The sequence below is a fragment of the Cygnus atratus genome, chromosome 7, assembly GCF_013377495.2.
Source record: "Cygnus atratus isolate AKBS03 ecotype Queensland, Australia chromosome 7, CAtr_DNAZoo_HiC_assembly, whole genome shotgun sequence".
NCBI lineage: Eukaryota > Metazoa > Chordata > Aves > Anseriformes > Anatidae > Cygnus > Cygnus atratus.
In genome coordinates this window covers 32652131-32676269 of record NC_066368.1, presented here as the reverse complement: position 1 = coordinate 32676269, position 24139 = coordinate 32652131, and the positions used below count along the sequence as shown (strand labels likewise).

General features: G+C 38.3%; 1 protein-coding gene across 2 annotated transcripts in view; it reads left to right on the top strand.

Annotated features, from left to right (window-relative positions):
* SH2D4B (SH2 domain containing 4B) overlaps nt 1–24139 on the top strand; it is a 119604-nt gene that overhangs the window by 55325 nt on the left and 40140 nt on the right. For both annotated transcript variants that reach the window (XM_050712099.1, XM_035544713.2), the window contains 3 exons: nt 11311–11470; nt 12595–12742; nt 21823–21967. In XM_050712099.1, coding sequence (XP_050568056.1) covers nt 11311–11470; nt 12595–12742; nt 21823–21967 — 453 coding nt within the window. The remainder of the gene's footprint in view (nt 1–11310; nt 11471–12594; nt 12743–21822; nt 21968–24139) is intronic.

Sequence of the window (24139 nt, the reverse complement as noted above, 5' to 3'; positions counted from 1 at the left end):
AAGTGAGACTTTAATATCTAGCCCTAATGCTGTGCTGAATCTCAGGATCACTCAAGCATAGCAATCTGCTAGCTGAATATGTGATTTTCTAGTTTACAGAAAAATGTGTATGTTTGTGAATATGAAATAACATTTGCATAAAATGATTATTTTTTAGTAATTTACTCTGAATTACCTCTGAAGGACTATTTCAAATCCTTCCATTTTCCTCATAGCCAGAATAGCTACATATGAAACTCTTACCTCACCTCCTTGGGATGTGATAGGGTGAGACAGAGCAAAAGGAATTGGTAATAATGGGCGCTTCTCTAATTAAAAATGCTCCAAAAAGTTCTGGGGCTTGATCTGGAGTCATGTACCCCAATTGGTACAATTCTCCATCAGTTCAAGAGCTTACCTGCTATTCTATGTGCAAATCCAGCAGCAAATAAACAGGTGGATTTTTCAAAATATTGTGGTGAAGGTGAATCCAATTTTGATTTTCTGCAGTGTCTTGAGGATGAAGGCTCTAAACTCACACAAGCTTTTAAGAATTTTCTGTGAAACCCATGTCCAAATCATTTGGAATTTCAGTTGAGGTAAATCCGTGAAAATACTGGGGTTCACCTGAGGTGACGAGTGGTTACACATTCCTGAGAGGGCTCCTGGCACTGTCTCTAAGAGTGGGATGTGGAGCTGGCTGGTGAAGTGCTCGCAGCCCGAGATGCCTTGGCTGCTGCAGACTGTCAGGGCCACCCTCCTCCAGCGTGACTGAGTGTACTTCAGGATGGAGTACTTCCATGTCATCTGTGTCTGGGAAGTCCTTCTGCTCTGAAACAAAGAAAGCTGCATCATGTAACTAATGTGCCATGTGTAAGGCTTAGATGTGTTGTCTTATAGAAATCACAAGTGCAGAGTTGGGAAAGAAAAAGTGGCATCCAGAGGCCAAATAAAAAAATTGGCCTTGCTTTAGATTTAAAAACCATCCACATGTTTAGGGAATGCTGCTCAGCGTGATAACTTTTTAACTGTTCGGAAACTAACTAGCAAAGACCCGGAATCTACAGCAATTTCTACAGAAGTGCCACTGAATGAAAATTGTTTGTAAATGTCCTATTAAATACTAAGACACTTGTTTCTTAGTTTGTGTTTGGTTTTAGTTTTGTTTTTAAAACAAAAATAAGTTCCAAACATGAATAAGATGATGTAAGTTGTTGAGAGTGTTTAGCAAGCCAAATTGTGTAACGTGTGATTAGTCTTAGTCTTCATGTCTAAAGAAAATCATATTAGCCTTCCTCAGTAACTGCAAATTGTGCCTGCTTTTACATTTGGATTGCTTGGTTCATGTGTCTTGAGAAAAGGTCAAAACTGAGATTTGTAGCAGATTGTGCCAATATTAAAGAAATCATTTCATTTTAGGGGTGAATTAAATGTTTCCAGGTTGTTTAACAGTTTAAATTTCATTCCCTTTTTAAAAACAAATAAAACATTACTTCTTCAGAATGAAATATTTCCTTTAGGAAATAGTGAACTGTTCTGACATTTTTGCTGTTTGTACCTAACCTACATTTGTACTTTTTATAAAAGATATTAGTAGAATTTCAGCATTGTTTGGGTCCTCCTGAAATGACGGTATTTAGTGAATTTATTCAAAATTACGAAAAGCAAACAAACAATTTTTTAGCTTTTAGTTTGACTCCTGGCTTTAACTGAAAGAGCTTCAAAAGCCAATAGGGTTCTTGAAATTGAGGGGTTAGTCTCCAGTTTGTTTAAAAATTACTGCTGGGCAGATCTTTCAGGGACATATCTTCATTGTGATAAAACAGATTGCCGTTTCTTGTTGTACTAATATCACTAAGGGAAGCCTCCTCAAAAGTTCAAGATCCCTTTGGGATTTGCCCAGTTGACTGACAGGCAGCTTTGCAATTTGCAGAGAAATACCTTGATGCGATTAGGCAGGAGCCCTTTAACCATGATAGCCGAGCTGGGACTAAGTGAAGGACGCTGCCAGGTTGGATTTTGACTCTCATGCACCATCCAGAGCTGTCAGAATACCCAAAATGAGATTTCAAAACCTATTGAACACTAGGTAGCTGAAGGACAGCCATGTGGTAGGGAAGACAGTGCTGGACTGCTGCTACATATTCTGACATTTACTCGTTGTGAACTAGAGCTCATGATGCTCAGACAGGAGCTATTTGTAAACGCTGTTATTTACCTGTCCTCAAAAAGTGTAGGTGGGAGAAAATTAGGTAGGCTTATCACAGCATGGGTAAAAAATAATTTCTTTATCTAAATGACATTTGTGTTAGAAAATTATTGGAGAATAGATGAAGTGATTTGAAAGCAAGTATTTCAGATATCCCAACGGGATAGTTGGAGGATACATCACAGTCACGTGTGAAGGCACATGGGTGTGTGTTTCAGTGTGTGCATGTAAGGGTGAGTGGGCGTACTATGACATTTTTCTACATTTCTGAAATAAGAAATGTATTCCTCATTTATATTAAGTCTTCTCAGTGTCCTGGTAATGCTTAGCCAAGACTTGGCTAAGAGTACAGAGATGTGCTCCTGGCACTGTTCGTCGTCTCTTTCCCTGTATTGTTGGGTACAGGTCTCGCCAAAAACATCAGAACGGAGTATTTTCGAAATTTTTGATCATATGTGGTCTTGAAACCTGTAAAGTCCCATCTTTTCTTTTCAATTTAGAGATGACTGAAAATGTAACAAGAGAATATTAGAATAATTTTAATTAGGGGATTGATCCAACTAATTTGAAATAATTGGAAATGCTTTAATGTAGCATTCACAACATGTATAGCAGCTTGTGATATGATGCGGTTTTGTTACTAGTAGATACCTTGGGGCCAGAACTCAGCTGCTCAGAGCTCATGCTGAGTATGGCTGTGTACCGAGGTATGCTTGAACAGCAGCTTCTAAACTGCTCACTTCTCTGAAGCTGGGGCTAGAAAGAGACCCCCAAACGCCATATGACCTAAATATGCACCAGATGGAACAAATCCAGAGGGACTTGGCCCTCCTAGGATTATCCATAAGTCTGTGCTTTTTAGTCTCATCCTCTGCCCTGCAGCTGACTTCTCTGTTTTGCAGAAAAAGAGCAGAATACTGCTGACTACCTGGCCCTTATTTCACCCAAGGTTTCTCTTGCACGTGTGAAGTCCTCAGCACTCCCACTGTCTGAAGCATCTGCATCAGCTGCGTTCTGAGAGAGGCTACTGGGTTAATTGAGTCACTGGCATGGAGACAATTCCTGTGTTTCTTTGCTGCATGGTGTTGCTGAGCCTGTCGGGACACGGTGGTGGCAGGCAGGCTTTCTTGTACGTACTTGTGCTCTGGTAATGATATGAGGTTGTGACTGGTTGCAAGCTCATGAATACTTGATATGGAAAGAGGGCAGCACTGCAGCCAAGGTGAGAGTGGGATTCACCCAAGCTAGTTCAGTATTTCCTTCCTGATTTTGCCAGTTTTTAGCAGAGGCATTGGGTTTTGATAGCAGGATTTGGAAGACTTAGGAAAACTTGATGTATTCATCTAAGCAGTGGGTTTACCCAGACACTCATGATGGTTCATTAACCTTCAAATCCACTCCTGTGCTGTGGTGCTGGAAGATCTCACTGTAGTAGTATAGCTCTCCCTGCTTTGGTGGTCCTGTGTGCCTGATAAAAGGAATCAGTGCAGACCTGACACGCTGCATTACGTAGGGGAGTCTGGTGCAGCAAGCGATCCACAGGTTCATTCTGTGGCAGGGAACCCTTCTGCTCTGAGTTTCCGTCCATCCTCGAAGTAGTCATGCAGATTTGTTTTTGTTTATTGTCCAGTGGTGGGTGAACCTCGATGCTTTGCAATAGCTCTGTGCGAGTAAAAAATCCTGCATATAGCTTTTACTGTTTACAAAAGGTAATTGAGTTTGGGAATCAGAAACTATAGTGTTATGCTATAGCTTTTTTTTTTTTTGTAATGAATGAAAAATAAATCAAATGAATGCTACCGATGTGAATGAATTCACAATGTTCCAGTTTGATCTGTTATGCACCTGCATTTTTATACCATTTATAGTGAAAGGGACATAAAATGGACAGATGAGATTACCACTAGATTGTAGTTCATAGAGTTACAACAGTGTCTTTAAGAGTAAGTTCTGAATGTTATCTCCTGGTTGAAAGGGGGCAAATTATAAAATTAATAGGTGTTGCAGTGCTCCTTGGCCAGGGAGCCAAGAAGATATTTGGGATATACTAGACAGAGACCAAATAAATGCTAGCTTTTTTTTTTCTTCCCTTTTTCTTTGTTGTTTTGTTGTTGTTTTGTTTGCACTATGCAAACCTTGAAAATGCACCATGTGGTATCGCAAAACCACTTACCTTTGACTGTTATGTATAGTTATCTTTGCCACATTTGTTAATTACCACAGTCTTATTTGAATAACTGTTTCCTTGCTTAATGTTTGCTCTCTTGCAGTCGCTCTTCCTTTATTTGATCCTGCAGGGGTATATTGCAGCGTAATTATTTCCATGGTAACAAGATGTAATTCCATAAACAGAAGATTGAGTTTGTTATATGATCGGGAAGCAGCTGGAGAGCCATGAAGGCTGATTTTTCAGCAAAGCTGAGATCCAGCAATCCTTGTTGATATATTAATGTAAATCAGCTGAATTCTTCTCCCCTTGCAAATCCTCCTTTAATCAGAAAAGCACACGACACAGTGTTGAAACTGGAGAGTGCGTAAACTGAAATGTTGGGGGGCTGCTTGAGAAGTTTAGAATTTTGTCCCATTTTGTTGTTGCCTTGAGGATTAGTTTGAAGTGACTGATATTTTGGAATGTATTCTTGGAAGAGATGGGTTCATGGTCCTGTGACTATTAGCAAGGGCAGACTGCAGAGTTAATTATAGCAGATCATCAGTTTATTGTGGGATTATGTTGCTTTCATTGCTTTCATCATTACCACCTAATTATTCTATATGTATTTTAATGGATTTACAGCAGTTAGTGTTTGGAAAAGTGCATTTTGTCCTTTGAACGATCTCAGAAACATTCGCAGTAATAGTTCCTGGGTTTTCCGTAGAAAGAAGTGAAATTGTGTGTATATTGGCGTGTTTCTATTTAAAAAAAATAAAAAAAAATGTGTAGGGGGTAAGCTCAAGGAACTGAGAACAGCCTCAAGCTCACAACATCTTCATTTTCATCTTAATCAATGTGTTTCTAGTACATGTCCTGTAGCTCCTGAAACTCTGAATGGAATCTCATCTACCCTGCTGACTATGAAAATTCAAGCTTCTATCTTAAAGAAGACATAAAAATTATTTATTCAGAAAGCCAAGAGTAAAATCTCATGTAAAACACATTGTGCTTAGGCCAAAGTATACCACATCTATATTCCTAAAGAACAACAACAGCAAAAGTATCCCACAAGCTGCATTTATCTCTGAATGACAAAGGCAGATCAGGCTGATCAGCTTGATGTCAGCAGTGAATGCTCATGCAGCCTATTTCAAATGCAGAATAAGTTTCAGGAGCTTTCTTCTAGTGCAGGGTGAGAAAAGAAAAGGAAGACTTTCTAAAGACTGGGTCAGAGGATATTTATGTGACTACAAAGCTTTCCAGCTAGTGAGGAAGGAGAGTCAATTGCTATCACAGAGATCTGTAGCTTCCAAGGGGGAGAATGGTGGGAAGCCAAACGTCAGAGAAACAGGAGAGTTCATGGAAATAACAGACTTTTTCAAAGAATCATACAATATCTTGAGTTGGAAGGGACTCACAGGGATCGAGTCCAACTCCTCGCTCCACACAGGACCACCCAAAAATCAGACCGCATGCCTGGCAGCATTGTCCAAGTGCTTCTTGCACTCTGTCAGGCTCAGTGCCGTGACCACTGCCCTGGGGAGCCTGTCCCAGAGCCCGACCACCCTCTGGGTGAAGAACCTTTTCCTAACATCCAGCCTGACCCTCCCGTGAGAGTTTTTTTGAGAAAGTTTAAGCAGACTTTGAATGCCGTTCCGTGTACCTGAAATTATAAATAAGCGCTCTTCTGATTTTCTGAATTTGCACTTGACATGGCCTGTAGCAATCCCCATGCTGCAAAGGCAAGGGGGACTGCTGGCACTCGGCGTTTTGCTGGGCTGAGCTGGCAGCCTGTGGCTAAGTAACAGCACAGCTGGGAGGCTTGACACCAAATCAGGCCTCTAATGGTGCTTGGAGCCGTTCCCTTGAAAGCCCTGGAGATGGATCACAAACAGGAATTGTCGGGGATGCTGCTGGAGCTATTAAAGCCATGACGAATGAGCTTGGAGGAAGGAAGCTGACTCCAGCAATATTCCGTTTGCTCTGATTACTGCTATTTTTAAGGCACTTTTAATTAGAAGCATGTGTGAAAATAAAGCCAGATAAAGCCCCAAACTCTCATTAAAAAAAAAAAAAAGGCAGACAAACCCAAACCATGGTTCTGCTCCTCTGTCCCAATTAGCAGAGCACCGAAAGGCGTAGCTCTCCTTTATGTACTTCCATTTGTTTTAAGCCTTGGTCACAGCATGGAAGCCTTAGCTGATGCAAACTGAAGCCTTATTTAGTGTAAGCAATGCCTGCAGCGGGATCCCCGTCCCAGGCACCTTCACGGGGTGGTTTTCTCTCTCCTCCAGCACTGCTGGTGGTGGTCATATTTTCTGGCACCGCTCAGCCGTGGCAGGAACAATGCGCTGCCTACACCAGGGGTTCCCTGAGGGTAGCCCAAAGGCCGAGGGCAGCCCCTGGTGCCCTATAGCACAGCCTGTGCTCACACCCCAGCTCCACGTGTGTGTGTGTGTGTGTGTGTGTGCAAGGCTGATAGTACTGCTAGTAGAGACTAGTAACTCTTACAGGTGAGACCCTTGAGTTTACTATTGCTCTCCAGGGCCTTGTTTTATACTTACAGTGCTTTTACAGAGGTCTCTGTATAAATACAAATAAACAGAAAACATGATTTGCTATTACTTTTGATTGTGTGTATGCATCTGTGTTTATATGTGCAATTTTGTGTTACTGTCGCTGCAGGTTGTAGGTCTCCAAGAAAGTTTTCATTGTGATCACCTTGTGCTGCATATTTAGGATACTTGATTTTTCATTTGTCTGGTGTAAGTAGCAACGTACAGAAATCTGCTGATCTTGAAGCTGTGTAGATGTAGGTTTGGGGGGGCTCCATGAGAGGTGCTCATTCACAGAGGAGTGAAGAGAATGGCAAGAAGTGATGTTGCCTTCTTGTGGTGTTACAGAGTTGTTTTAGACAAAAACATGGTAAAACATTATACCTAATAAATAGCTTGCCTGAACAGTAGAGATGGAAAAACAACTTGGTAAATTAAGTACATTTTCCTGATAAAGCAGTTTTTGTTTCTATAACACTTTTATTTCACCTCTCCCAACCAGACTAATTTTGATGTCCAGTACTTCCTAATGGTAACTATTCACAGCCTGCCACAGTCTCTACAGAAAAAGAGAAGTACTTTTGTGGTCAAGGCACTAGACTGGGACTCAAGAGATGTGAATTTATTTCCTGATTCTGAATTAGGTTTTGTTCCTGGGCTCAGAAGCCTGCTTCTGAACAGGAAAAATGAGATTCCCTTGCCTCTTTCTCACCTAGATTTCAAATATATTTAGTCAGGACCTGTATTTTTCTTTAGATTTATTTGAATTTTTATATTTCAAAGTTGTTTCATTTGGAAATATATATAAACAGGATATCTTATTTATTTTTTTTTCAGAAAAATGTTATACTTGAAAGGTATCTTAAAGCAGAAATTATTTTATTATAATTAGTCCTCGATAGGGTAATTCTACAGTTGCAAAGCAGACAACACTAGTTTCCTAAAAATGTTAAGGAAAAGAATTCTCTGTGCTCTCAGCTTGTATCTTGCCATTGGTTCTACAGTTCTAAAGTGCAAGTCCAGCATTGTTGGTCCAAAAGATCTGGCAGTGACACTGTGAGGCTGCAGATGCCTGTTGTATGGCAGGAAAGCCATTTTCAGTGTCAGATCTTCTCCCTGAGTTACTTCTTTTCCTGACCACTCATCATTTTTGAATGTTACTTTGTGCTAAGAAACTCCTAAGTTTTATGGTCAGGTTGTGCAGAAAAGCCCATGTCCAACTTTATGGGGAGTGTAGGTGGTGTAGTTTAAGGAAAGCTTTACATGGGAGTCATTCCTTGAAGTAAAGTAGAATGGGATTTGGATGTGGAAAAGTTTCTGTTGTTCTAAAGAAAAATGTAAATAAAGGTATATATGCTCAAGCTGATTTTTTTTTAAATTGTACATGCAGAGGTCTGTCTGTTTAATACTGAAGCTTTAATTTGCCAGATTGTTTGATAGTGTTTTAATCTTTCAATTTGAACTATGGATGTATATACAGCAGTATACTCTATTGTAGTATACAGTAGTTAGTGCTAAACTAAAAATATGTTACACTAATGTTTTCAAAATAGTTTACTACTGTCTACTGTCTATAGCTTTAGAAGAGAGATCCATTGCTTTAAAAGTAACAATTTCTCAAAACATGTCTGCAAATCAACTATTTGTTTTAAGAGGCTGGGCAGTAATGGATAAGTTGTGTCTCTGGGAAACATTAATAATCCTTTGGCACAGAAAAACTGGAAAAAAAAAAGCAAAGATAAAATATGTCTACTCACCTGAGATTCTTTTTTTTTTTCTCCCCCTCTTTTCATCTGGTAAGGTCATTAATGAGCAGAAGTGGTGTGTTGAAACAGTAGCAATGTTTGGTATCTGTGTGTTATGATACAGATACATTAAAATGTTTGGGATGTTTTCTTTAAAGCATTAAATAAAGGGGAATAAGTAGGATATTCAGGTTTCTCCCAGGAAAGAGGTCATCAGCCCCTTTTAATGCAACAACTGTCAATTGTCACATGGGATCAGTACTCCTGGGAAATTGTTCCATACTTCTCAGGATGCTTCACCATGAAAGGCAGTAGGTGACAGCCTTGGGAGCACAAACTGATATGGCCAATCCGTTCTTGGTAGACTGTTTTCAAATGCTGTATCAGAAAAAATACGACATAAATGTTGTACTAACACTGGAAAACAGAAATGTACAGCATAGGAACCACAATAAAATGCATTCACATTTATATCCTGAGACGTAATCTGATAGACTGTGATAGAGCAAATGCTTTTGAGAGTTATTGAAGGAAAACATTATTAGCTTAATCAGTACTACTAGGCCAACAGAGGGAATTCTTACAAATCATGTTTTCAAATTTGATGTAGAATATCAGCTTTCATTGAGAGATCTGATATGTTCATTGCCTTCGGTTTGTATTGTCAACACTTGTGAGCGTGGGTTGGTGCTGGCGGTGCCCGCTGTCAACAGCCCTGCTTCATTCTCTTCTGCAGTTTTCTCTCTTCAGTCTGGGATGTCAAAAACACCTTATTGATTGAACACTAGGAAACTTAATCTGGTTAAGAGGATATTGTCCTGTTGTATAATGGCAGGTAGCTGAAGGTGGTGAGAGTAGCTATGTTGATGTGAGCAGAGAAAGATGTGTCCAAAGAAAGGCAACAAAGCTGGTGAAGGGTCTCCAGACCTTCCAGAATAAGTCTTAGGAGGAGTGGCTGAAGGAGCTGGAGAAAAGAAGGCTCAGGGGAGGCCTTATAGTACTTGACAATTACCCTAAAGGAGGTTGTAACAAGGACGGGATTGGGCTCCTCTCACAAGCACCAAGTGATAAGATGAGGGGAAATGGCCTCAAGTTGTGCCAGGAAATATTTAGAATGGATATTAGGAGAAATTTCATTACTGAAAGGGTTGTGCGGCATTGGAACAGGCTGCCCAGGGAAGTGGTTGCGTCACCATCCCTGGAGGTCTTCAGGAAACCTGTAGATGTAGAACTTAGTAGCATGGTTTAGTGGCAGACTTGTCAGTACTAGGTTACAGGTTGGACTAGATGATCTTGGAAGTCTTTTCCAACCTGAATGATTCTGTGGTTCTAAGTAAAAAGACTGGAGATGCCGACTAGCCATTAGGTTAGGACCAGGTTTCTTTTAACTCCTCCTGGAATGGTTGGAGTAAAACTAGCTAGGAAAATGGTGGACCGTCCATTTCATGTTTTCAGTTGAGACAGGAGGCCTTTTGGAAGATAATATGTGGCCACACAGAATTTACTGATCTCAGATATGAGGGCAAGAGGGTGAAACCTCATGGAATGAAATATAGAGGAAGTGAGATGAACTGCTGATCGCTTGTGGCCTTTCAGTCTGTGCTCTCTGAAATAAATTTGTTGTCTATCTTGGCAATAATCTTTGTGGTGGAATATCCTTTTGTGAAGAACAGTTTCAACATATTAGCAAGACATAAAACAAAATTGGATGTGTAAAAGGTGCTTCCACTGATTCCTTCCTATGAATCTCAAAAATGCATAAAAGTATCCAAGTTAAATATACAAACGTCAGGTAGTATATATGACTTAAAATGTATTTGTACAGGATCTGATTTAGTGCCCCTTGTAGTCAGCTGGAAGCCTTTAGCCAACTCTTGGACGTGAAGGCTCACCAAACATCTATTTTGTAAGGAACACACAAGTTTTTTGGTGTTTTAAAATTACTCTGTCAACACAGTAAAAATAGATTTTTGCATGGTCTCTTTTATGAAAACTGAACCAGAAACGTAATCCCTCTCAATTGCCTACTAGAACAGAAAAGCTTCTGGAGTTGAGTGGTGCACTCTGAGTGCACATGCTTTCTGAAGTTCCTCAGTGGGAGCAGGAAATTCCTGTGTTTTGTTTTATTTTATTTTATTTTATTTTATTTTATTTTATTTTATTTTATTTTATTTTATTTTATTTTTTAGTTTATTCTGTGGTTGTGCAGTTGAAGTCTCTATATGCTTGACACTCCTAATTTTCTGTGAGCTGAAGCACTGCTAGATGCATAATGTCATTGAATATTTTTCTTTCCATCTCTTTTCCATTCCCTTTGTTCATCCCTTGCTGAATTAAGCAAGGAAAAAGTACACTTTCAGCAATGAAAAATGGATCATAATATCTAAATTCTGGGGAACATGTTTGAAAATTAATATATAAATATATTTTTGTGGAACAACGAGTCTTTAAAAATTATATGGTCTGATGTGTACAAACCCTTTCTGGTGGGTTGGGCAAATCTGAAGATTTCCTCCAACCTCTTGGTGATGTTTTGCTCTGAATTGTAAATTGCAAGCTTAATGTTTCTAAATTACAGATTTCCTGTCTGTTCATCTATATTTATGAAAGAGTTTGAGCTAGTACTTATGTCTTTTTTTTTTTCTTCTTTTCTTCTGGTGACTGTTGCAGGTGATGGAAAGCACGTGCAGTGGCTACGTGGGAAGGACGGTGAGGTCTGGGTCTGGGTTATGGGAGAAGCCCCGGGCGACAAGCCATATGAGCAGATATCAGAGGAGCTAATAGCAGAACGAGCCAGGCAACAAGCACAGAAGGAGGCAGAGGAGCTATGGTGAGGATTTAAGAATCTGAATACAGGGTTCACTTGGCATAATGGGAGTTACAACCTTGTAGGAAGGTGTCAGGCAATGGTGGGTAAAAACTGGTATGTATGTCTTGTGATCATTTCTTTCACTTGTTTTGACAATTTTTAAGCATGTGAAAAATTGAATTTTATTTTTATTGAGTACCAAAAAACAGAAATCTTCTTCCACAAAAAAAAAAAAGCAAATGTTTTTATTTTGGGGAATTTTGCTAAACCATCGGCAAGTATGTCAATAAATAAAAATGAAAGAGTCTGGTTTTGAGATGATTAAATTAGAAATATTTGTTGCAGCACACATCTGTGCCCACAATGGGGATTTTGTACATAGAATTGCTTTTGTGATTGTTTTAATGTGCATATTGTTTGTATTAGTTCTTATCCCAGCAGTTCAGAAACTGATTACAAAAAGTGACATGCTGGTGTTTCAAGCAAGGCTTCTTCCAGCTTTGGGAGCAATTCAAAATTGTTTTGAAGCTTGATGCTGTTGGAAGTAGGCCACCTGCCTCTTGCACTTCCTTTTGCAGTACAGTGCTCAAAAGTGACACGTTAAATACTAAATTATTTTGTATTATTCCCTTTCATATCAGATTCTTCTTGCTTATACTGATTGCATACTTAAGCAGAGATTAAAAGCTTCAACCTGTGCTCTGTGTTCTCTTTAGGTTGTTAGTACTAATAAACACTCTAGTGTTAGAATTTGGCAGGTGTTATCATTGATATTTGAGAGACAATAAATTCCTGATCATGGTTTGCTAGACTGACAGGAAAATCTATGTTTTCAGCCAGGGAATGAAAGACATAGGGTATGAATACAAAACATCCAAGGAGTATTTCTCTAATTTGGAAGATGCTATATTAATTGGTCACTTATCAAAAATTGAAAATGTCTCCTTTCTGGATGGTTTCCTCAAATCCAGTTCATGCTAGGTCTCCTGTTAAATACAGTTTGATTTTTTCCTTGTATATTTCCATGATGTCTTATGCTAATTATATGTTGCAACCAGTGATCTGTTACTGACTAAAATTCGATCCCCAATTTAGAAAAAAAACAGTGTCTTAAATTATTTTTATTTTCAAATTATTTTTTGAAGGAGACAAAAAGAAGCTGAAATTACAAAGAAATTCCGGGATGCTATGGCTCAAGAAAAAGCCAGAATAGTGGCAGAAAAATGGAAAATAGAAATAGAAGATCGGAAAGCTGCCAAATTGGAGGAGGAAAGAATTCAGGAGGAGTTGAAGGTTTGCATAGAATCATATTTAGCTTTTTTAATAGTGTTTTTATAGAGATTCAAAGTTCTTGTCACCTTCAGTGTATGTTAATTAATATGCTTTAAGAACCAGAGTTGTAATTTTTCATCCTGGAATATGAAAATAGCTACATGGTGTTCACCAGAACAGCTGGGTGAGTGATGTGAAAAAATTACATATCTCATTCAAAAGTGTCAGGACAATCAAATGGGTTATTCAGCTCACACATTAACAGAATTGTTCAGTCAGCTGTACTGAGTGAATCATACTGGGGGAAAAATGTACGATCGTGAAATATATCTTTCTAAGCTAGGTTGTCTGAACATATTTAGTGTATTTTATGCAGGTTGCTCACATATTTAATTTAAAAATTGTCACTATTTTCATTAAGGTAATGAGGGGTGGACCTTTCTCCTACTTGACATGTGGGAACAGCCCAGTTGGCTTAGCTGCAAGAAGTTCATTTACCTGATTTTTATTGACTCCATCATGAATTTTCCATGAGCTCAGTTATAGTGCATTAACATTAGTTTGGAATAATATTTTTCCACATTCTCTTATTGAAAATAACCCTTTGAAAACAAAACAGGAAATGAAGGCCTATGTGTCTTAACTTTCATATTATTTTGTCATGATAAAAACTTGCTTAAAGATGATAAAATAGAATTGTCTTAGTGTGCAGAGAAATCACCACAGTCTCCTGAGTCTGGGATGTGTACTGTGATGTGTACAGCACAAGACTGGTGCTGCTGGGTTTCCATGGAGAAAGCCTGCAGCAAAGTGCGACTCCTAGGAGGTCTGCATGCAGTGACTTCATCTGCATGCCTCTCCCTGTCCCCTGCTGCCAGCTTGCTAATGTCTTTCTCTTCCTGGGATGGTGATTAAAGGTGAGGAAACTGTGGATGGAATCCCCCTCCTCATCCCTGTGTAACGGGACAAATGCTGAAAAACTCAGTGTTTGTTTATGTGGTTTGATTACCAGCTAGAGTCAGCAAGTTACTTGTTATTTTGCACACTGTGGGACTGGGATTTGAGGGTGGCAGTGTAGCACAAAGCAAGGGCAGTTCCTGTAGCTTCCGTGGTGCAAAGTTGCTGATTTACCTTTGCGCAATTAATTTGAATTCATAGGAGAGAACAGGGCCTTTGAAATTTGATGTCAATGAGTAATGAAACTATACCTTTCAAGTGGCTTTATTAATGTATGAATAATGAGCAGAGCAACTAATTAAATGCTCCTTCCTCTGCTTTCCGGAAAGCAAAGCCCTCTTGAACAAAGACCGATACAGGGCTGTTCGCTTGTATCTCTGTGGTTGATTTACAGTGCGCTTGATGGGGCAAATGTCCACAAGCTCACTGCTGTTCTTCTGTTTTAAAGAGATTTTTTCAAAAAGCTGGATGAGCAAATTATGAAACTTTTAGAGGCCAGCAGCCATATTTTTTTCTATTAAGGAAAACTGATCTTCTACAATTCTAAAAGAATGCCACCGAATTCTGCTCGTTGTCATATTGATGGAAAGGTAATGTCACAGTAGCATCTCTGCCCACCGGTTTATTTAATCTCAGTTGACTTTCCTTGTCCTTCCTCTTTTACTCCTTTTATAAATGTGCAGTGGACGAAGTACATGAAATATTTACAAGCTCTCATTCCAAGAATAAGAGGAAAGGTACCCAGACAGGAAGGTTATACTGCTGGCATCTACCTCCAACTGCAAAAATGGAACTAGAGATGTTGGGAAGAAGATGAATTAATCAGTCTACTCATGTATGACTGCAATCATTGAAATCATGAAGAAATGTACCTTTCATGAATGATTCAGGGTGTGGAATGAGATGCAGATCAGTTAGCAAGCCCACTTTAACAGGTTTAAAATATTTAATGCACTGGTAGTCATCCTTCTGTGATGATGACCAGACTGCCGTTAAAGTAGTCTCCAAAACTGGGGAATGAAAAACTCTGTGTCTGCTAATGCTTCATCCTCTTGAAGCATTCTGACTTGGGAGATTGAAACTTTGTTCTGCTGATGTGTTTAATTTCTAACTGCATTGTATTGCAAACTCTCCTTTTTAAAACACTTTTATGCCTCTTGACCTATCATGAGACTTTAAAGCTGTCTGCACTAGATAAATGATATCTCACATATCAGAGTGAAAGATGATTCCTGTTTCCTCTTCCAATGCTGTTGGAAAAATATTGCATTCCTTGGTGTTTCTTAAGCAGAAACGCCTTTAATTTATGGTGCTAGAATATAAATGTTGACTGCTCTATTTTTGCAGTTTGAGGACAGCTATTGTTTTATGCACCTATTGCAAAGGACAAATAAGAGAGCCAATTACTGTCATTAATCTTTTTGCAAATTCACAAAGGCTATGAGATCATAAGCATCATTTCCTACTTCTATCAGCTGCTGTCATTAAGAGTCCTGAACAATGTGCAGAGCAAATTAAAGATATGAGCCTCAGCCAGCCAGGGGAGAATGGTATCCTTCAGCTACCTTTAGAAATAAGAGAGATTCTCTCAGTTCTTTGTGGTCTTCATAAAGCAAGAAAATATTAATAGTAAAGAAATATCTTTATGACAACATCAGATACCTGTCAAATATAATTATATAAGCACAGTTGACAATAAAGCTAGATTGCTTCTTAACAATTCCATGTGTGTTAATCAAAAGTGGCATATCAATTTTAATGGCATTGTGTTTCTTCATGCATAAAAAAATATTTAGTGGGAGTTGTAATGACAGTGGTGCTTATATAGAAATAATCCTTATTCTTTTGATAGGCAACAAGAGATTAACAGTGTGTGATAATTTCCTGCCACAATTTTTTCCTTTTTATTTGAATTGAAGAAGTTTATGACCTTTAATTCCTGTTGGGATTGTGGTGAGTGAAGTGAGCTTTTTAAAGGTGTGAATCCAAGAGTTTCTATGTTCTTGCTGTCTTCATTCTCATGAAAGAAGACAGGCTTAGAAACAACCTTCAGAGAAAAAAACGAGTAATTAGGGCTCCAGGTCAGGAAAGCATCTCTAATAAGGATAGGTCGTACTTAATAGAAAGAACACACTTTGTCCCATTGACTTGGATGAGCTTTCAACACATGCCTGAGTGCTTTCCTGTGCCCAAAAGTACTGTGGATCTGATTCTTCAGATAGCTGCTGCCAGGTGTAGGGTTTAGGAATACAGTAGAATGTCACCAACAAAATTTACAGTACTGTGGACTTACAACATAGCAATGAGCATTCTGTCCTGATCTGAAAAAAAACCACAAAACTGCTTGTTTCCAAGTAAATATCAAGCACCTGAGTGGGTCTGTTGTTATCTTTAAGTGAAAATAAGCTGTAATTTTGTCTCTGTGCTTTGCTGTGCCAAGAAAACACTGAACTCTCTCCCAACAACAGCATATTTAGAATCCAAGAATATGACAACAGCTTCTTGCTGGCATTTTGCACCCAACTCGTTCCAAAAATCCAATGGGTCCATTCAGTCCCAATTGCAATAATTCTGTAATGCTTCGTTTTGTGCTCTTTTGTGAGACCACGGTTCAGAAATTATTTTCTTTCTTTGTAGTTGCCTCTTTAATAATGCTGTTTAGTTTCTGCTGGGAATCAGATCTTAAGGTTTTCCTATCCTACATGTGGGGAACTGTGATATTAACTTTAAAGAAAAATCTTTTCCCCAGTGACATCAGTAATGATTGTGCTGCTGAAGCCACTGTCCTTTTTCTGGATCTCTAGTAAAAACCAGCAAAGCTATGACATTTCCCATGGGCAAATGGGAACATCTGAGCCACTAATGAGGATAGTTTACGTATCAAGAATTCAAGCTGTGAACAGTCCCTAAGATGCAGGGATAAACTCTTAGGGGATTGTCACTGGATCTATGGCAAGTTACCCAAGGAGAGTCTGCTCCAGCACATGTAATAAATCTCAGATGTCTCCTGATCAGCAACAGTTCTTACCTTTGTTTTGTACCTCAGGTAAACGAAGGCCTTTGTGAACCAGAGTACGATGTTGGCACCAGCCCATATGAGCTATATGTGAATAGCGTGTCCTGGGGCATATTGGTGTCTGAAACATGACTTTACGTAAAGCATGGCTGCATTGCTGACATTTATCTCTGTGCAAATTCATGCATGGACCAGTGAAGTGATGCAAACTCAGTGTTTGTTTCGAGACACTGGTAGTAGAGAAAATAAGTTTTTGCAAACACTTTTCTTTCTGAGGCAAGTGAGAGAATTTTCTCTGAAAAAGGCTGTCAAGCAGCTGGACATATTTCTGCTGGTACTCACAGCTCTGCTGGAAACTGCCAGGTGGGTTTGTGGAGGATGCTGATCTCTGAATTCGGTCCTGCGGTGTCAGCCTTGCTGACAGCAGGCTGTCTTGGAGTCGGGGCCCTGAGTTTTTCAGATTCCCTTATTCAGAGCTGGGAGTCCTAAGGACTCAGGATTGAAGGCATGCTGTGCTCTCTGCTCTCTGGCAGGTGGCCTGAATGCCCGCCCTGGCTCAAGGCCGACTGCTGAAGGGTTGCAGGAGCGTCACAGCAGCTCACGTGCAGCAGAGCGGCTTCTGCTCTCAGGAGAGCCAGGGACACTTCCTGACAGTCTGAAGCATAGAGGGAATCCCAGGCATCCTTTGCTTCAGAGAGGGCTGCTGTACCAAACACATTGGGTAGGCTCTGCCCCGAGCGGGGTGGCAGTCGTTCAGCTGCCCTGCATCCTGCAGGGCTCCCCAGAGAAGCCCTGAGAGCCTGAGCAGCCAGAAGCTCAGTTTTCCATTGGAAAACAATGAAGTGATGTGTTTTGTCTTTTCCCCAAGGCATTTTAAAAATCTTCCTGCAGCAGAAACTGAATACTGACCTAATCTCCTCTCATCTGCGTTGGACTGAAACATTAGAAGCTAACCATGGCTAAGATTAAATATTATTTAGAGTTGGCTGTAGTAGAGCTATCAAACACCGAGAGACGCACATTTACAGTAATAAGTAACAAGTTTGTGGTAAGTGCTCGAATGCCAGAGGCTAGATAAGATCACTTAGCATGTTCAAATCCTCCGGTGGAGTTAAAGCTGGGGAGGATTACTGCAGCCTATTGAATTGCCAGTATAATTTGTTGCAGCAGGTCGGTATTTCTTGGCAATTTGCAACCATGTACTGAATTGTCACCTTCCTAATTATCCTGGAAGAGCTGGGAGGGTCATGGCACACAGTATAATAGTCACTCTCAACTGTCAGGCAGGAGGTGATGTTTGTAGATTATTCTAGCTCTTTACTTTCAGCTCTAATGGGCAGGATAGGGTTCACAGGGAAAAGCAGATAAACTGGGTGCTGTTGTTTTTCCAGTAGAGTATATGTGGAAAGTTCAATTATTGTTCATTTTAAATAATAACGTACACTTGTTATTCATACTTATCCAAAGGATTAGTTTTCTTTCCTATGTCTTGCTAAGAAGTGTCATTTCTCCTCACCATTAGGGGTTGCAAAACATACTTACACATGCATTCATGAGCTAATTCGAATAAATATTATTTACAATTTAGATTTCTATAAAAAGGAAAATGATACAAAAACTTTTGTGAATTCAGAGTCAAGTGGCAGTGTTGAATGTGGTTTTTTTTATTATTATTATTCTTTTTGCTATTTCTTTGACTTGAAGATCCTTATTCTCACTAAAAAAAAGAAAAAAAAGTACAGCTTTCTTAGGCACTATTGCTTTTCATCAAGAACTCAAACTGACTGAACTCTGTTTTCTTAGGTATTCTCACCTTTATATTACAAATTCTTCAACAGCAGCTGCATTAAAAAAACAACAACTTGTGACAAATCTCTTGTGTGATTCAGGGAAAATGCTGTGGGATGGATTGTTTTGTTTGTTTATTTTGGTTTTGTTTTTATTTATTTTGTTTTGTTTTCATATTTAGTTTACTTTCTGGTACTTTCTGGTACATCTGGTGGGAGATGTTGAATAGAAAACATTTTGATAACCCAGAATTACCTCTTTGTTGGTCTGTCTTCCTGAAAGGACAGCCTATATGTACTGGATTTTTTTTTTTTTTTAATCACTGAAGCTTGGTGAATAAATATTTTCCTCATAAGAATAAACAATTGATTGCTTTTTCCAAGAAGGGATTGAAAACATTTACTAGCAACTGAAATATGAAAACCTTAATTCTATGGGGTATATATAAAGAGAGTTTATTTATTTTTATTCTGAAGAAGCTTCTGGGCTTTGAAATCAGTGCTTCCTAGAAGCACTGGCAATTTTAAAATAATGAATTGTCCACTCAACTAATCTTTGTAGGACTCAGGAGATAACAATGGGAGGATAATGTTAGAAACAATCAAAGATTCAAGCATTAAAATATGAAAAATGGACTGAAGAATAATTTCAGGCTTTTCTTTTGCAGAAATAATAAGAGCAGCCTAAATTATTGTTCATCATATGTGTTAGAAAGCTATTATTGACTACACAGGTACATCACTACTAATACTCAATATTTCAGGTCTTTTGATTTGCTTTAGTAGGATCAAAGAGACATCCTCTGGCATAAACTGGTGGCGTTCAGCAGAGCCTAATGGAGAAATGTTGATTTATGTTACTTAAGGAAATGGAAAAATCGTTGAATTCTTCCAAAGGGTGTAGATTTGCATTCGTTCCATTTTCCCACTCTGAAGATGATGTTTGATTGTCACTGCTTAATTGCTTACTACTTTTCAGTCTTTTTGAATTGTCAATGGACAAACACATTTAGAGCTGTGTCAGCTGGCTGACTATTCAGAAGTAGACCACCCCTGTGAAACTCAAGGCACCTGTCCTTGTTTATTCACAGTTAGATTTACGCTGTTATTTCCATATTCATGCAAATATAATGTGTCATTCTTCCTTAAACATGCCATTGTGATTCCTGACCAGAACGACCAAACAGTCTTGATTCCGTCTGCTGTATCAGGCCCTCATTGAGCTTCCAGGGGTCACAGATATAAACAATATTGTTTGCTTTGAAAAGCTGTCTTCTGAAAAGAAATAGAATTGTCTTCTTTTAAATCCAGGTTCATGGTTGACAGCAACAGATAACTTTTGCAGAGCTGGAGAGAATTAGGGGTTAAAAAAAAACACAAAACCTTTTTTTCACAATGGTGGATAAAAAGTTTCTTGTTTCCCAGACAGGTATTCCAGACATCAGTTTCACCACTGGAAAAACATGTATGAGTGTCACTCTTATAGGTGTTAAACACCAACTTTGTTTGGACACGCATATTACTATATTGAGATCGCTTTTCCTATTTGTCTCCTGCAGGTGTTAAGATAGGACAGACAAACTTCAAAGGAGTACTTTTCCAATATATTATAAAACAAAATGTATTTACTGGAGTAAAGGGTTAATCCATATATACCTTTACTGAATTAATATAGCTTTTGGAATAGTTCAGGCCCTTTCAGCCTAAAATGAGGCTGAAATGTTTGTTACAATTCACATAGTTTGAACTTTCATATAAGTAGCATCTTCAAACACTGAACAGGAAGAACCCACATGTGGAAAATAGCTCAGTTGTGCATCTTCTGAACGCACGAACTGTGAGTTTATAGCATACTAGAAGTCAGTTTTAAGCTCCATTTTTAAAGTCTCTCCACTCATATTTGTAGTACCTGTTAAAATAGACAACGGATTGTTAGGGTCATGCTGTGAATCCTGCTGTGATGAAAACTATGAAGATATCTAACATACCACATTTATTTACAAAATTATAAAGTATGCCCTTCCACAAAGTTTTCTGGGCACAAGTATGATATGAAGGAAGCTAAATGTGTCTGATTCCCCTTTGAAAGAAGGAGCAATCTCATCTGAACACAATTTTCAGAGTTTATATCACACGATGCCTTAATAAAAAAGAAATTACTGGTGCAAAGTCTGTACTTAAGAACTGCTAGCTGAAATACATCAGCTCAGGTGGTTGATCAAACAAAAGTTGGTGGATTTGAGAAAGTTGTTTTCCAGTTTAAAGTAATCCTGTTTTTTTTCTTTTTTTGTGTTGAACTATTGCTGGTCCTATTGCAATAAAACATTAAAATCCCACCCAAAAGAAATAAAATTAGGGAAAAGCAAAGATCTTATGAAGTCCCACTTCTGTCCTTTAACAAACAAATGTCGTTTAAGGAAGACATATATATATATATATATTTAACTTCTTATTCATAAGTTTGTTACCCAAAAGGTTATAGTAGTGTTACCATTATAAATTTCATTAAAGAGCCCTGTTCTTATTGAAATAATTTTGTACACAGCATGAAGTTCAATTTTGTTGTCTTTAGAGATCAGTTGAACAACAAAATTGGGAAAATTGATTAAAAAAAACAACAACAACAAAAAAACAGATGTAGATTCCTATTCCTGCACTAACTAAGCAGTTGAGTTATTGATAGTATCTGGAAGGGCAGCTGTAGAGGTACTCCGTCACATTTCCATCTCCTTTAAGATCTTCTTGCAAGGGAACTTATGTGTATGTTACTTCTGGTTGATTGGTGTGTACTGAAGGATCTGGCGTTTCTTCCAGAATGTAATGGTCTTGATATTTGGAGAATGTTATTCTCTGTGTTAGTATTGATGACACATGGTGACAGTTGCTAAACTGAGAACACCAGGAAATCAGCTTCTGAATTGTAGAGATCCTGTAGAAGATGTACGTAACTCTACAGTGAGAGTGATGCCTTCAGTGGGAGTACATGTGGACTGAAAACAAGCACTGCTTACGAATTGTAGGAGAGCGCAGGCTCTGGTGCCATGTAATGAAACATGTTTTCCTTATACATTTCAGGTCTTAGGTACTTAGATATTCCTTATTGCTTATTTGTGCATCTCACAACATAAGGATATTGTGACACACATTTTTCTCAGAAATTCCGTAAGAGGTAAAAAGTTTCTATTATGCCTATTTGTGACAGGTGAGAAACCTTAAGGCAAAAGAAATAGGGATTTGTCAAGGTAGAATAGCTACTTTGGTAGGAAACAACTGAATCAGTGTCCTAACTTTTGGCACATTCTTCCTCTTTAGCCACTTCTGTTTTACTTCATTTTGCTTAGAAAAGAGAAGAAGAGGAAAGACAAAAGGGTGAAGAACAAATAAGGCAGCAGGAGGAAATCCGAGCAAAAGAGCTGTATTTGAGCCTCAAGCAAGCTCAGCAGCACAGTCAACACAGTGATGATGACCAGGAGTGGGAAGAACAGTGTGAGTAAAATTACCTTCACAGGATTCGTGTATTTCTCAAAGTCTGCTTCTGTTTGCTTTTAGAGTGGAAAGAAGTGTTGCGACAGATCTCTTATACCTAGAGATATTATGTCATATTATTTTGCAGGAAATCACCGACATGCACTTACAAATGAAAGTTGCTATGAGTTTACCAATTTCACGTTTCTTTCTGAATAAGAATCTATGTCAATGCCTTGGAAAAAAATGTAATGTACCCATAACAGTGACTGACATCATTATTTTTTGTCTAACGTAATTTTGGCTTAGTAATAATAATTCTGGACACGCTTATTTGAACAGCTTGTCCTCAACTATCTCTGAAGAGGTAAAATCTGTCTTGATTTGTATTTTGATTCCTTCCATATGGTGATGGGGTCAAGCTATGATTTCAGCACTCAAACTCACTTCATTTTGAAGGATTACAGTAAATAACACTTAGATTGTTGCCCTGAAAAAAATACTTACGATGATGTTCTCAGTGTATGGAGATTCTGTTTCTTTTTAATCACCCTGAAATTCTTTATTGATATCATCATCATGATCTATTTAAAAATATATTAGTGTTTTTTAAAAACCTGTAAGGAACAGAACAACTATATGACTCTATGTTTGTATACACACTGTAGATAAGGAAAAGCCCACACCAGGGTAATAAGGCATACTTAATAAGTTACTGTGAATAAAAAGCAAAATGTCTACTTTATCTGGAGTCTATTGTATAACTAACTTTAGAATTAGGAAATTTATTTGCAGTAAGAATTGTTTTATTTGCAGTAAGAATTGCAGTAAGAATTTTTGTTGGGAGGAGAATATTTTTATTTCCCACAGCTAAACTGATTTGATTACTTTGCAGAAAAAGAAAATGTGATGTTTGGAAAGTTTTAGCTTTATTTAGGGGATATTAGAGTTTAATCAACTAATACTGAAAATAGAGCTTTAGAGAGCTGACAGAATGTGCATTGCATGAAATACCTCACGAAGTAGGAAAAATATTGCTGTAGTGTAACTTATTTCCTGACAAAAGTAAAAGTAATGTTTCAAAATATGCTATGAGTTTATTTAATGGTTTTACTACTCATTTCAGGAGTTCCCAAAGACTAGTTACTGAAGTCCTATTACCTGGGATTGATGTAATAACTAATCATTCTGTACAAAATTAATTAAATTTATATAAGATGTACTGGTGCCATTTTCCAAGCTGGTAGCATGGTATGCCCATTTTTGATCAATAAAACCTCTGTATATTGCACTGTCAATAAGGAAAATGTAATTGTTCTCTGGAGAATTATCTAAATCCAGGTGTATGAGCTTATTCTGAAAGGAAAATTGATGCTTTCTATATTTTGAGCATTTAACAGCAGAGTAAGTTAGGTCAAAAATAGTCTTTAGTTTTCTAGAAAATGAGGTCTTGTCAATTAGCATCAGCTGGCAACCTGGCATACAGGATGGTATTGTGTACTTTAGGATTTCTTTGATGGTAGACAAGGAAAGAAAATACATTTGCAACTACGTTATAAAGAAAAAATCCAGCCTATTTTTATACTGAACTTGGCAACAAAATAAAATACTATAAACTTCACTAAAAATAGATATAATTTTCTTACTATTGCAATTATTTTACTTTTATGTATTAAAGAGGTAACTGAAGCTTTGAAATTGTTGTTTCGGTTTTGTCAAGGAATGCAGGTTGTGGAGGGACAGATACCAGAAATACAATAGAGAAATTATGGGAAGAGGCAGAGAGAAAAGGAACAAGCTATGAAATGCTTTGACCATGATTTCTGTAATGGCAGTCTGTGTCAGTCAGAACACTTTCAACTGCACCATATGCTGACCGATATAATTTACAACCAGTATTTTTTCTTGTGTAAGCTTTGTTTGGAGCATTCTCTATGCTTTGAAGGAATTCTAAATTATCGGTCCATCCTTTGTCACCCTCAGTCTCTATACTTCACTATTTATATTGATGTGTGGTTGTGGTCAAAAGGATGACTGACTGCAGCTCGTGTACTTTTGATACCTAGCGTGGTCACCCATAATAGTGCTGCTGTGGCAAAACAAAAGGTCAGCACCATCTAGCTGGTTGAGTTTTGCAGCCTACTATAAATTCTGTGCTGTCACAGTTTATGCTGTTATCAGGAATTGATTTAG